General features: G+C 54.2%; 1 protein-coding gene across 3 annotated transcripts in view; it reads right to left on the bottom strand.

Annotated features, from left to right (window-relative positions):
- EFL1 (elongation factor like GTPase 1) overlaps positions 1-14,185 on the bottom strand; it is an 84,243-nt gene that overhangs the window by 6,479 nt on the left and 63,579 nt on the right. For 2 of the 3 annotated variants that reach the window (XM_029950542.1, XM_029950544.1), the window contains 3 exons: positions 12,189-12,336; positions 2,278-3,257; positions 848-1,032 (listed from right to left, as the gene is read on the bottom strand). In XM_029950542.1, coding sequence (XP_029806402.1) covers positions 848-1,032; positions 2,278-3,257; positions 12,189-12,336 — 1,313 coding nt within the window. The remainder of the gene's footprint in view (positions 1-847; positions 1,033-2,277; positions 3,258-12,188; positions 12,337-14,185) is intronic. The other variant, XM_029950543.1, reaches the window with a different exon arrangement.

The following is a 14,185-nucleotide window of genomic DNA, read 5'->3' as shown; positions in this document are numbered from 1 at the left end:
CTCCTCCTCCTCACGCGGCGCCCTCCTCCCCGGGGCCCGCGGGTCCTCCTCCTCCTCACGCGGCGCCCTCCTCCCCGGGGCCCGCGGGTCCTCCTCCTCCTCACGCGGCGCCCTCCTCCCCGGCGCCCGCGGGTCCTCCTCCTCCTCACGCGGCGCCCTCCTCCCCAGCAACGTGGACCTGCGGCTGCGGATCTAATCACAGGTGCGTCTTCCTCTGCGACCCCGACAGTGAGGCTTGTGACGAACCCTCTCAGCCCACGGCACGTGAGCGCCGACCGCAGAGGGCAGACTGAGGATTCTAGAACGCACGGGGTTCACAGCTGCCCCTTGCCAAGAAGCACGACCGTTCCCTCTAAGCCCCGAAGTGACTTCCCCCAGAAGGGAAGTTCCCAAGAGTTTCACTTTCGAAATGTCTGTGATTGTCCTTTAAAGTCCTAAGTGCTGGGGCGCCTGGGGGCTCAGACGGTTAAGCCTCCGGCTTCGGCTCAGGTCATGATCTCACGTTCGTGGGTTCGAGCCCCGCGTCGGGCTCTGTGCTGACAGCTTGGAGCCCGGAGCCTGTTTCTGGTTCTGTGTCTCCTCTCTCTGCCCCTCCCCTGCTCGTGCTCTGTCTCTCTCAAAAATAAACATAAAAATAAATTTTAAACAATTCTAAGCGCTATCTTCAAAGGGAAACGGGATTGAATGTTCCGCGTCTTAAATTCGACATCGGGCAAAAGCGAAGAGCGAGTATGGTCATGTGCGTCACGGGCCACACACCCGCAGGACCTTCTGGAGGAGACAGCCCTGTGGCCCCCCCCCCCCCTGCCGGGCGAGGGTCCGAGCGGAGGCCCCGCGGCGCCCTCACCTCCCAGTGGCTGAACACCAGCTGCGGGCTGGCCAGGCCGCTCGTCCGCTTCCGGATCTCGTCGGCGAAGCCGAAGCTCTCGGCGACAGGCAGCACGGCCTTGACGGTGAACATGTCCGTGCCCTCCTTCATCTCCTCCTGGAGCACTCGGCCTTCCCTCTTGGACAGGACCGCATACACCCGACCTGCAAAACCCACACGGCTCCTGCGTTCCCCGCGCGGTGACGCCCCCGAGCCACACAACCCTGGTTTACAGGGGCACGAGGGCTGCTCTCTCACGTGCTTACAGGTAACGCAAGAGAGCGTCAGACCCCAGAGGGGCAATCCCCCCAAACCGCCCTGCCTGCAGGGCAGGCCCCCCCACAGCCTGAGGGGCAGGAGGCTTTTAAAAGACCCTCTGATGCCATGTCCCCCCCGGCAGTCGGTCAGGGTCCGGGTGCCAGCTCCAGGGAGACGAGCGTGCCCGGGCTTTGTCAGCACCGGTGTGTTTTAATAGCTGGGCGGCACTGCGGACTCGATGAGGCCGGCACCAGGCTGTGTGGGCCTCGTGAGCGAGGGACGCCGCGGGGACATGTTACACTAGACGCTGCTCCGGACGCTCGGCCCGTCCCGGAGGAACCCACCCGTGGATGCAAGCGCCTATTTCTTTGGGGAAACAATACCCCGACAATTTCGAGATCTGTTTTTAAGAACTGAGCAGCAAAAGAACCTTCCTGAAAAGAGCATCAAATAAGCACACACGGACTCAGAGGCCCTCAGAGGAGACCCCCAGCCCCAGCGCCGGCCCGGCCCTGCAGTCGGTCCTGGACTGTCCCACCCACGGCAGAGCTCCGAGCCCCGGCCCCGCGTGCTCGGGGCGATCTCACAGCCCCTGCTCAGCTGCTGCCTTCCTTTCTCCAGGTGAGCAAAGTAAGTCTCCGCGAGGTCATATCCGCCAAAAGCAAACGCGGCTGCTAAGTGCCAGGGCTGTGTGCCTCCAGGGAGCCCAGAGATCTCCCGGGGACAGAAAGATCGGGAGTAGGATCTGAGGTCATGGTCAGTGGTGAGTCAGGCCCCGAGGCTTTTCTTCTCCCAAGGGACCCAGCGCTTACAGCCTGTGGCCTCAGGCGTGTAAGAACGTCCCCTCACTCTCTGATGGTTTCCAGAGACTCTGCCTCCCGGGACCCGCAGGGCTATGCACAGAGGGCCACTGCACGCTAGCCCTCACGCCGGGACCGTCAGCACAGGGAGGGGCCTGCCTGCCGCCCACGGGGAGACCTCTGGTGGTCACGGCCCCTCCCCGTCACCACTCCACTGTCTAAGGCGCCTGTCTCTCGGGGGCCGGAGCGCTTTAGGGAGCTACACGACGGCGGCATAGCTTCTGCAAGACAAAGTCAGGTGAGTGAGAGTCCTCCGCCCTCAGAGACCCCCGCGGCCTCACCCCTCCTTACCAAGCACGTCCCCGGTGGCCATGATGTCACAGGTGTACATGGCGGCCATCAGGCGCTGCGGCTTCACCTGCAGGGCGTAGCGACAGGCCTCCTTCATGGTGGCAATGAGCTGTCCCGAGAGGGGCCCGTAGCAGTCCGTGAGCGAGGACTCTCCCTTCGGGGGCGTCTTCTCCGAGGGCTCGGAGCCGCCATCCTGCGGCCCCCTGTCTTCACCGCTGCCAGGACAGGCTGCCGCGCCCCCCTGCCCCTCAGGCACCACATCCCTTTGCTCTTGGTCGTGTTTCTCACTTGCCCCCTGTTCCTCAAGTTTACTCAGGTCCCATTTCTCCAGAAGGAAACAGACGCCCATGACGGGCTCCTCACACATGGGGCCAGAGAGGGTGGCCAGCTGGAAACCGCTCACGATGCTGTTGCCCAGGTCTCGGTACCTGCTGGCCTCTCCGGAAACTTTGACAGCTGGGCCCGTCCACACCGAATTCTGGAAGCCTTCGGTTTTATTGACGAGGATGTTGGGCCCGCATTTTCTCGGGCCGAACGACCAGATTTGGTCAACAACGCCCCTCCATTTTCTCCCTGTCAGGTGCTGCTCTAGTTTTCCTCTGAACTCGCTGATTTTCTCTTGGGTCTTCTGGTGGATCGTCTGAGCGTTCCGGCCGTCACTCAACGAGGAGGTCAGCTGCTCCATTGAGCGAATCAGATCACTGTTTTCTTCCAGAATCTGCGTGACTTCCTCTGGAAGGGGCATGGCGCGAACACTGAGCACGGCAAGCTTATTGGGGGTTGTTAGGGTGACGAGCCCCTCAGGGTCCACCTGGATTCCTTCCGGGATTTTGCTCTGGTCTTCTCGAGTTTGGTGGATGACGGCCACTTTTTGTTGTCGGCCTATTTCTTCATTGACCATGTCGACCTTTGGGGGTTTGGTAATTGTTTCCCTGAATGGAATGATTGGTTCAGATACGCTGATTTCAATCTTCGCAAACCTACAAATTCAAGAGAAAGAACAAGGTTACGATAAAAATGGCATCAAAACTCCCACGCAGAAATAAGACATGATGAGGATTCTGCAGCAGGGCGGAGACACGAAAGTTATTTCACCAGGAAAGACCAGCACGTTACATTCTCTCAGAATTCAAACACCGGTTTCATTTTGGATTGAAAGCACCACTGCTAATGGGAAGCGACCTCCAGGGAGTTCCGTGCTTCCATTAGAATGTCACTGCTTTGCTCACTGTCAAAATAAATAAACCATCTATTTAGATAAAATTGTTCTGAATGGAAAACAAGTATTTCTGTACGATTTGACACACGAATTTTTTAAAACACAGTCTGCCAATTAAAAAACCCAGAGAAGAAAAGCTCAATGATTTTAACTCTAAACAAGGAACCGCAGAAGCTGAGGGCACCCGGTCCAACCCTGACGGTGGACTTTGATAAGGAGGCTCACAGCTGGGCTGCCACGACCCAGGACCTTGTCTGGAGCACCAGCTTCAGCAGGAACTTTCTGTGGCGATGGAAATGTGCCCAATCTGCACTGTGATTACCGGCAGCTGAAAAGCGGCAGGTACAACTGAGGAGATAGTTTTCACTTTGTTTGATTAAATTTAAATAGCCACTCTTAACTACGGAGCATTTGACACGTGGCCGGCGTGACTGAGGAGGTGAAGTTTTACTCTGACTTGACTTTAATTTTAAACGGCCGCGTGGGGCCGGGGTGACTGTGCTGGCCCGCAGCCTTGCACCTCGGTCGGGTACCAAGTTCAGAAAGCCCCTCTTCCGCAGGCTATCAAGTTTAGCTTCATGCCACACTTTCTTCCATGTGAGTTAAAAGTTCACAGCGGGTAGATTCTGGAAATTGGTGTGGATCGATTCTGAAGACAAGGAAACCACCGGATCTTTATTTTGTGTCGACTTCCTTCCCAGGGAACACTCGGGCTCTGGGCTGGTCTCTGCCGTCGGCGGTGTGGATGGATGTGTGTGTTCACACGTCCAAGTCATGTGAAATCCCGGGATCGGGGAAAAATGCTTTTCTCTGGGAAACGTTTCTCAATAAGGGAACTAAATACTAAAAGTTTTTGAAAGGCTCCCATTTGATTCTAGATTTGTTCCTGGTTTCTGTAGAACATTCTGTGGATCTGGGGAAGGTATCTATCTGGCTTATTTGATTTTATTCTTTTTGGTTAAATTTGAAAACTCAATAAGTGGGTGGTTTTCTAAAAATAGTCTGTTACCAAAATAGGTAAAATGGAATCTAATTGATTTTAGAATATGGGGCCTGAACAGACCAGAATGTGTGGAATAAAATAACGTGAAAAAAATGATTTCCAAGAAAGGTTTTGGTTTTGCCATGAGTGCGTTCACTTTCGAGGATTAGCTCATTTCAATGCTGTGATCGTTCAGTGCTATTTCTGTTACAGAAAATACAGGACGGATGTCTTCCTGACACTGTATTAAAATATGCCTTGTGAAACAGGTGATTGAAAGTGCACCATCACGAGCACCGAGTAACGTGTAGACTGGCGGACTCACTACGCTGTGCCCCTGACGCTCACACAGCACGTGTGTTAACTACACTGGAACCGAAGCTGAAAACTTAGTAGAAAAAAGGATCCCTTTGTTCCAGGCCCTGTGCCTACGAGTGAAAATGAGAGCTACAGTCATCGTCAACATGTATTTTGTGCTTCCTATGTAAATGAGGACGTGCTCCACACATTTTCATGTTTTAAAAAATGCAATAAAATACATCTTCTTCATCTTCGAACCTCAAAGACCGCACACACAAACCCCCAGTTCAACCTTCCCGAAGAATTCAGACAGAAAATCTAAAATAACAAGGGGAAAAAGGATACACGTGTACTTTCTCTTTCTACTCATCACTTATCACGGCTGATGCAATGTGCTGTCTCACACGTCCTCTGCCTTTAGTAGGCATGTGAGCATCTTCACTGTTTAGAGGAGAAAACCAGATCAGAGGGATTAAGGGGCGCCGGGGGGGCTCAGCCGGTTAAGCAGCCGACTTTGGCTCAGCTCATGATCTCGGGGTTCATGAGTTCAAGGCCCACGTCGGGCTCTGTGCTGACCGCTCAGAGCCTGGAGCTGCTTCGGATTCTGGGTCTTCCTCTCTCTGCCCCTCCCCTGCTTGTGCTCTGTCTCTGTCTCTCAAGGAATGAATAAAAATGTTAAAAAAAAAAAAGTTTAAAAAATAAAAGAAAAAAGAAAGATGAGGTCACTGTGCGGAAGTGGCAGAGCTGGTCAGTGGGGAGGCTGGGACTCAGACTCAGATCTGCTCAGAGCCCACTGTCTTCCCAGTTAGCGCGACAGGGAAAAATTAAACAGCACGTTAACGGAATATTTCACCACACCACAAAGTAGCTTTTATCACGGGGCATAAAAGTTTATTTGTATTAGGAGATCCGTTAAAATAATACAGCACATTAAAAATGTCAAATAAAGTGATCAATCTACATAACCATCTGTAAAAATGCTAAACTAGCATTCAATAAAACTTAATACCCATTCCTCATTTAAAAAACATGAAAGCATTTAGAAATCTGAGGCACAGGACAACATTTTTAAAACTGTCATTATTTAGAGGAAATGTGGTCACATTCCTAGAACATTCAAGAGAACAGCTGCACAGCTACTGAAACTCTGAGAGCGAACACATCTTCTCCTCGCGCTATAAAGTGGGAAGGCCTGGGAGGCTCGCCAGCCCCTCGGTTTCCGGGGGTCCCGGGAGGTCCTGCACCGATCACCTCTAAGGCTGCGGGGAAGCACTGGCCGCCACGGGAGGCGATGCGCAGGCCCGTCCCACGTGCAGAGCACCTGTGGACCCACGGCTGTCAGAGCCCCGGCCCTGTGGAACCAACTCCTGCCCCCCCCTGCCCCTGCTGGAGCACGGCGGGCTCCGGCCACCCCGACTTCCTGCCGTCGCCGACCTCCTGAGATCCGGCCGCTCAGAGCCCTGACAGCCCCTCTGGCCTGGACAGGCCAGCCGGGCCCCTGCCTCTCGCTCGGGCACGTAACGTCTTTCTGAAAATGTGTGTGAAAGCGGAAAAAGGAGCTCACATATTAGAAGGCAGGTTCTGGGGCGCCCGGGGGCTCAGTCGGTTGAGCGTCCGGCTTCGGCTCAGGTCACGATCTCATGGATCATGGGTTCGAGCTCTGCTTCGGGCTCCGTGCTGACAGCTCAGAGCCTGGAGCCTGCTTTGGATTCTGTGTCTCCCTCTCTCTCTGCCCCTCCCCTGCTCATGCTCTGTCTCTCTCTCAATATTAAAAAAAAACATTAACAAATTTTTTTAAAAACAAAGCAGGCTCTGTCCTATGAGAGCTAGAAAACTCCAGAATTTTATGCATACTCTTAATGTAGGTGCAACTGTAAAATTTTACAGTCCTGTGGAACGGGTGACGAACAACCACCTGCTGGTCTGTGAGTGACCACAAAGTGACACCCACAGAAAGTGCCAGCAAGAGACAGAGCGCTGCCAGGCCTCAGGAGGCCCCGTCTGACCTCCCCCAGCCCCAGGAACAGAACCGCTATCCCGACTTCTACTCGAGTCCCTTCCGTAACACTCTCATCCCTGGACCTGTGACGACCGTACTCTAAGTCCAGCCCGGTGTGCTCTTCATGCTGCGTACATACATGCACACGATCCGATCTTTTTCTTTCCCCCGTTGGGTTCTTTGCTCAGAGTTACGCTCTGACATATCCATCCATGTTCATGGAGGTTACAGTATAGAATTTCATGGGAAGGATTTATCGTACTTTGTCCCCTGGACTGGAGTTGTTTCCAGTTTGGGGGCTACTGAAACGTCCGTTGCCACGAATGTTCACAAGGCACATCTGCCAGGCTCAGACCAGAAGCTGTAAGAAGCACCCGCCCCCCCCTTCGAAGGTAATACTGAAGAGTATTCCAAAGTCCTACCAGCTCCCAGGGTCACCAGTTATGGACAGGGACTCCCACTGCCCATCTCGGGCACCGTCCAGCACCGTCCTGCAAATTTCAATCCCTCTGGTGGGTACGCAGACGCACCCCGCTTTGGATTTAACTTCCTTCCGGTCACTGGTGGGAAGCTGAGTATCTTTCCATGTGCTACTTGGTCTGTAGACTTCGGTGACGTGAGCACCGGTCCAAGCCTCTGCTCCACCGTCCAGGGCCCGCCGCCGCTCTCGCTTACTGGTAGGAATTCTTCACACCCCGGGTCCCGTGTTTACTGTGCATGTGACAACGTGTCCTCTAACCCTGGGCTGCGCCTTCTTACTCCTCATCGTGCTCTGACTGCCCTTATTTAAGCGGCCCGTCCCCGTCCCGAGGTCTTGAGAACAGTCTCCTGTTACCTTCCAGGGACTGTATGACTTTGCCTTTCACACTTCAACCCACAATGGACCTGGATCAGGTTTCTGAGTTCAGGATGAGGCAGAGGTTTTCCCAGACGGAGGACAGAGGTCCGAGCTGCCGGCACCGTCCGCGGAGAGGCGGGTGCCCCGGCTGTCGCCCTGCCCCTCACCTTGGTGCTCACGGCCCTGGTCTGCCCGTCTGTCCGTCTGTCCTCGGGTCAACGGCACTTTGAAGTAAGTTTCGATTTCCAGCCAGAACTTCCACCCTGCCCCACTTTCTTGAAGGGTCTTGGTCCTTACTGGTCCTTTGCATTTCCACACAGATTTTAGAATCAACCTGTCAAGTTCCGCAAACACATGCAGTTAGCGGGTTTTGACTGGGAGCGCCCTGAACGTGCGATCAGCTTGGGAAAAGCTGCCATCATTATGATACAAATGTTTTAAGCCGCAAAGATGGTAGATACTTCTTTTGTGTTACGGTTTTTGCACAAAAGGCCTAGAATCTGGGCACATTTTATTCCTAGACATTTGGTGTTTCTCTTACTATAAATGGTAACCTTAAAATAACTTTCATTTTCTGCTTATTAATGGTATACAAATGTCGTCTATTTTGGATATTAATCTTGACTAGAGCAACCTTGCTAAGTTATCTTACTAATCCTGTTTCTAGAACCTTCCAGATGACTAGCACACAATCACATCATGTGCAAACGGTGAGTGTCAGTTGTTCCTTCTCAACCCCCGTATCTTTATTTTCTCTTTATGTTGCTGCTCAAGACCTACAGTACAGTTATACAGACTTGTTACAGGGGAACCTTGTTTTATTTCTGATCCCAAAGACAGTGAGTACGTTTGCTCTAGCCACTCTGAAGATATTCTTCAGGTTTCCAGACACACTGCCTTCTATTCCCGGTTTGCTGACAGTTTTGATCATGTGTGAAGGCTGAATCTTATTAAATGCTTTTCCTTTGTCCACTGGGATGATTTTTCTTCTTTTCCTGTTAATCTGGTAAATAAATATACATTGATTGATAGTTTTAATGTTATTCCAATATGAATTCTTCTGATAGTTATAAGATGATCAGGTTTTCTATTTTTTTCATGGGTCAGATTTTTCCAGGACTTTGTCCATTTCCTTTAAAGTTTATTGGGGGCGCCTGGGTGGTCAGCTAAGCGTCTGACTCTTGGCTTCGGCTCAGGTCATCATTCACGCTTTGTGAGGTCGAGCCCTGTCTCTTGTCAGCACAGAGCCTGCTTGGGATTCTCTCTCTCCCTCCCTGCCCCTCCCCTGCACATGCTCCCTCTCTCCCTCTCTGAAAATAAACAAACTTAAAAAAAATTATTGGCATAAAACTGCTCATAATATTCTCTTACGTTTCATAGCCCAGGATAAGCTACCCAGCACCCAATTCCTTAGGGCGCCCTGACCTCAGACAGGCTGCTGGGGGCACAAGGGTGCAGTGGCCTTCTGCCGACACCGGCTCAGGCGGCTCCCCGGGCGCCGCACGTCCATCCGCCCGCTGTCCTCCCCGACACCCGGGCCAGCGGCTTCCCTGCTAACGTCCATACAAGCGGGACAGGGGATCCCTCCTACGTGGGCCCCAGGGGACCAGAAGCCTGAACTCCAGGTCAGTTCTGGCACAGCGGCCATGATGCAAAGGAAGGGGGAGGGGCCACCGCTGTCAGGGACTGGAATTTCAGGGAAAGCGGGCCAACACTTCAGCGTTCAGAAAGTCTCTTACTAACGCAGTGTACCTACTGTGAAAAGCAGGTACGTTTTGGCTTCTGTTAGCCTCCTTCCACGTTAGTATACAGTGTTGTCAGGCATTTGGATGAGGATATCTTCTGAAAAGGTTTACAAGGAGTAGTTTCCAAAATATACTGATTTATTAAAATATTTCAATGCTGTGTTAAGAGTATATTTCTAAGAAACTAATTCCTTTTATTATAAACTACAGTTTTCCTCCTGAGATTAAAAAGTACCCATAATGAAAACCAGAAGGTAAAAATGAAAAGACCAAACAAAGAAACAAATAAGTAATCATTAATTAGAATCAATTTTAGATTTAGAGGGAAATATTATTTGAAATGTAACTGTAAGTGCCCAAAAGCATTTTTTAAAAGAGGAGTTAATGGCATGAGAAATGTGAGGTTATTTAACATGGATTTTAATTGGTAACAGAGTATAAAAATAGACAAAGTAATTTAGTTCAAAGACCCCAAAAACTAACATGACATTTCAATGGCTTTTTAAAACAACCCTCCTGAGAATTGTTATTATTTTAAAATACACCTTAACATTTATTCAGTTAGCATTATTCTCATACCACTGCTCTAATCTTTAGAAATCATGAGAAAATGGTAACAAAATGGTCTGCCTTCTGCTTTGTACTAACTGCGGCCACAGAACATTTACAGGAGAAAAGGGCCACAAGACCATTTGAAAGTGAGAAATGGAGCTGAGAACACACCCCTTTCCATCAAAAGTTTCCACAGCGTCCCTGTGCACGGTGCTGGGAGCGCACCTGTTCCCACCCGATTCTATCAGGAGCAGCAGGGGTACTGAGGGGGGAGCAGGAGTACTGCAGATGGAGCGGGAGTACCGTGCTGGGACTGGGAGTACTGCGGAGGGAGCAGGAGTACTGCGGGGGGAGCAGGAGTACTATGCTGGGAGCAGGAGTACTGTGCTGGGAGCAGGAGTACTGTGCCAGGAGGAGGAGTACTGTGCTCGGAGCATGTGTATTGCAGAGGGAGTGGGAGTACTGTGCTGGGAGGAGGAGTACTGTGCTGGGAGGAGGAGTACTGCGGAGGTAGCAAGAGTACTGTGCCAGGAGGAGGAGTACTGTGCTGGGAGCAGGAGTACTGCAGAGGGAGCGGGGGTACTGTGCTGGGAGCAGGAGTACTGTGCTGGAGGTGGGAGTACTGTGCTGGGAGGAGGAGTACTTCAGAGGTAGCAGGAGTACCATGCTGGAAGGAGTACTGCGGGGGGAGCAGGAGTACCGTGCTGGGAGGAGTACTGTGCTGGGAGCAGGAGTACTGCAGAGGTAGCAGGAGTACCGTGCTGGAAGGAGTACTGCGGGGGGAGCAGGAGTACCGTGCTGGGAGCAGGAGTACCGTGCTAGGAGGAGGAGTACTGTGCTGGAGGTGGGAGTACCGTGCTGGAAGGAGTACTGCGGGGGGAGCAGGAGTACTGTGCTGGGAGCAGGAGTACTGTGCTAGGAGGAGGAGTGCTGTGTTGGGAGCAGGAGTACTGCAGAGGGAGCGGGGGTACTGTGCTGGGAGCAGGAGTGCTATGCTGGAGGTGGGAGTACTGTGCTGGGAGGAGTACTGCAGAGGGAGCGGGAGTACTGTGCTGGGAGCAGGAGTACTGTGCTAGGAGGAGGAGTACCGTGCTGGGAGGAGGAGTACCGTGCTGGGAGGAGTACTGCGGGGGGAGCAGGAGTACTGTGCTGGGAGGAGGAGTACCGTGCTGGGAGCGGGAGTACTGCAGAGGGAGTGGGAGTACTGTGCTGGGAGCAGGAGTACTGCAGAGGTAGCAGGAGTACCGTGCTGGAAGGAGTACTGCAGAGGTAGCAGGAGTACCGTGCTGGAAGGAGTACTGCGGGGGGAGCAGGAGTACCGTGCTGGGAGCGGGAGTGCCGCGGGGGGAGCAGGAACTGAAGGGGACAGTCCTCACACCGGTGTAGCTGTGCTGTTGCAAAGATGAAACGAGACCGTGTTTCACGCAGTGACCGTCCCGTCCTGTTTAAGATGTTGATTTCCTGTCATCATCGCTACAATTAGCACAGCCCCCACGTTTACAAAACAACAAGAAGGCAGGCCCAGGAAAAGGCAGCTCGCTGAAGGAGAAAAACAAACAGCCCACACACACAGGGAGAAGCGTTTCCACGTCGTTAGTAAGCGGCGAACGTATTTCTTAACAACGAACCCCTTTTACGAGCGGGAACACCAGCTCCGACCGGTGACATCCTACAACATGACAACGTACGGCCTGGACAAATTCTGGGACAGGAGGCACGTTTAAGTGCTCTCTGCTGGCCGGGACGGAGGCGGTCTCGGCCTCTCTGAAGGACACGGACCGCAGGCCTACAACACACTCGAGCAACACAGGCCCCACGAGCCAGAAAGGACGCCTCCGGGGTCTGGCTCGAGCGAATCATCAGAGCGGCGCGAACGCAGGTCTCCGCGCACGTGGAGTCCACGCAGAGCGGCCCAGCCTGCCCCCTCCTTGCCACGATAAACCCACGCCAGCCTGGGACGGCACCGCGAGGGGTCGGGTCCGCCCCCCCACGGCCGCGGCCTGGGGCCTGACTCGGTGCTGGCCGCTCTGACCTGCTGCGAGTGCGCACGCTTAAAGGAAAACACCTACGTGTGAAGACGTTTTGACCTAAGACCGTGACCCCATTCAAGCGCAGAGTCCATGCTGCGTTATCAGAATCACGCTAGGCCCAGTGGCGCCGCGGCAGCTCACGTCTGCACGGAGGACATTTCGCTCTGTCCACGCGCTAGTGCGCCAGGGCACACGCCCCCCGCTGACCTGCGGGCCGTGACCGCCCCGCGTCCGCCACCATCTCACCTCTCCGTCAGGTCGTCCAGGCACCGCTGAAGGTGGACCTCGCCCGCTGTGACCAGCACGTGCTCGCCCGTCTCCTGGATCAGGACCTGGACACAGGGGTCGGCCTGGTTCAACAGCTTCATCCCTCTGACGAGCTGAGGCATCTCACCTGGGCGACAGGAGGAGATGCTGGTTAAATGCGGCGTCGGGGCGCCCTGGACCGCACGCCGCCGCCCGCGGCCACTGGACGGAGAAGCGCTGGTTCACTCTCCCTCCAGGCGCCGCAGCGAGGCGAAGGCAGCGGTCAGCGGTGACCGGCCGGTGGAGGCAGTCTACACCCGGGTGCTGTCTACACCCCTTCCTGCCACGCCTCTGCCCCCGACCGCGCCGGCCTGCCGCCCACGGGAGCTGCGGGCACGGACGGGATCCTGACCCCAGTCTTGGTCTCACTGCCTCTGCTCCTTCCCATGTAGACGGAGCATGAAGACATTTTGAAATCAGATGTTTGAAAACGTTTATTTACAGAGATAGTCATTGTGTTGCCAGAAACAACATCTATTAAACCTCTTAAAATCTGGCAGCTGGTTTTCCTAACCTGCTTAAAAATCTCCCAAATGATCTATTAAAGACAGAAAATAACATCTTTTAATTAGTATAAGAAAAAGTGAGATCATGAAAAATATTCACTGTCTGGGTTTCAACGAAACCTTTGTACATAAACTGCTGGATGGGAATTCAAACGGACACGGGATCTAGAAGGCGGCCCGCGGCTACCGGTCCCGTCAGGACCACACAGTCCGTCGGGTGCCTGTGCCGGGGAGGAGCCGCGAAATCAAGTGACGCAATGGCCGCCATGCACCCACGGCCAGGCGCTGCCTGCCCCCTGCCCGGCCCTGGGCAAGCGTTAGCTTCTCTGAGCCTCAGTTTACCCCTGGGAAGACAGGATGGAAACACACAGGGCTCCTGAGGGGGTTACGTAAACCATCAATGTGAGCTCCTCTTGAGTGGCAGGGATCGATGTGAGGAACGCACTGCTGACTTCGGGGCGTCTACACTTCTCTGTCCTGGCGTGCTGGATTTGAGGAGACCCTGGGGCACAGAGGGGCGGCCACCCTGGTACCACGACCCCAGCCTCGGAAGTGAGGGGAAGAGAAGCAAAGGTCGCCGCGCTCACACCGTGCGCAGGGCAAGGCCGCAGGTGAGGGACGGGGTGGGGCCTGGGCACAGGGTCTGCTCACGGGGCTCACGGGGCGATCCTGGGACAGGAGGGCGCGCAGCCCGCAGTCGGCAGACAGGGACCGTGGAGGGAGGGGACTCACAGGGCGAGGACTGCGCTACGAGAAGCGTCCCCAGACTCCGTCCACGCACAGGGAGGTGCCGCAAAGGAAGAGGCAAGAGGCACAGGCTGCACACGGCGGGAAAGCGGGCACGCTCCCTCTAAAGTTATGGAGACGGGTGCCCCTTCCTGCCATGCCAGTCTGTTTTTCTTCACATTTTCTCTAATGTTTATTTATATTGGAAAGAGAGACAGCGTGAGCAGGGGAGGGGCAGAGGGAGACACAGAATGGGAGGCAGCTCCAGGCTCCGAGCTGTCTGCACAGAGCCCGACGCGGGGCTCGAACCCACGAACCGTGAGACCATGACCTGAGCGGAAGTCGGTGTCTAACCGCCTGAGCCCCAGGCCCCCGCTGGTGGGTCTCCCACTCGGCTGAGGACCTCCTGCTGCGCACAGGCGGAGAGCTGGCCCCAGGCTGCTCCAGGCCGCACAGGGCCTGACGGAGGGACAGGAGAGCGGAGAGGTGGCCCGGGGCCCGGGAGGGCAGCTGCGGGCCCCGAGGGGCTGGGCCTTCGCTCGGGAGGGACTCCAGCCCAGGGCAGCACGCGGCCAACAGACACACTTCAAAAATGGTAAATTTCTATGAAAATGTTTTGGTTTTGAGTAGCAATTATTTCTTTAATCTCAGGGTTAAAAATTTAGGTCTAGATGGAAGAGAGAAGAAGTGAGAAATACCAGGAAC

Source organism: Suricata suricatta, chromosome 9, assembly GCF_006229205.1.
Source record: "Suricata suricatta isolate VVHF042 chromosome 9, meerkat_22Aug2017_6uvM2_HiC, whole genome shotgun sequence".
NCBI classification, from domain to species: domain Eukaryota; kingdom Metazoa; phylum Chordata; class Mammalia; order Carnivora; family Herpestidae; genus Suricata; species Suricata suricatta.
This window is presented reverse-complemented; position numbering and strand designations above follow the sequence as displayed.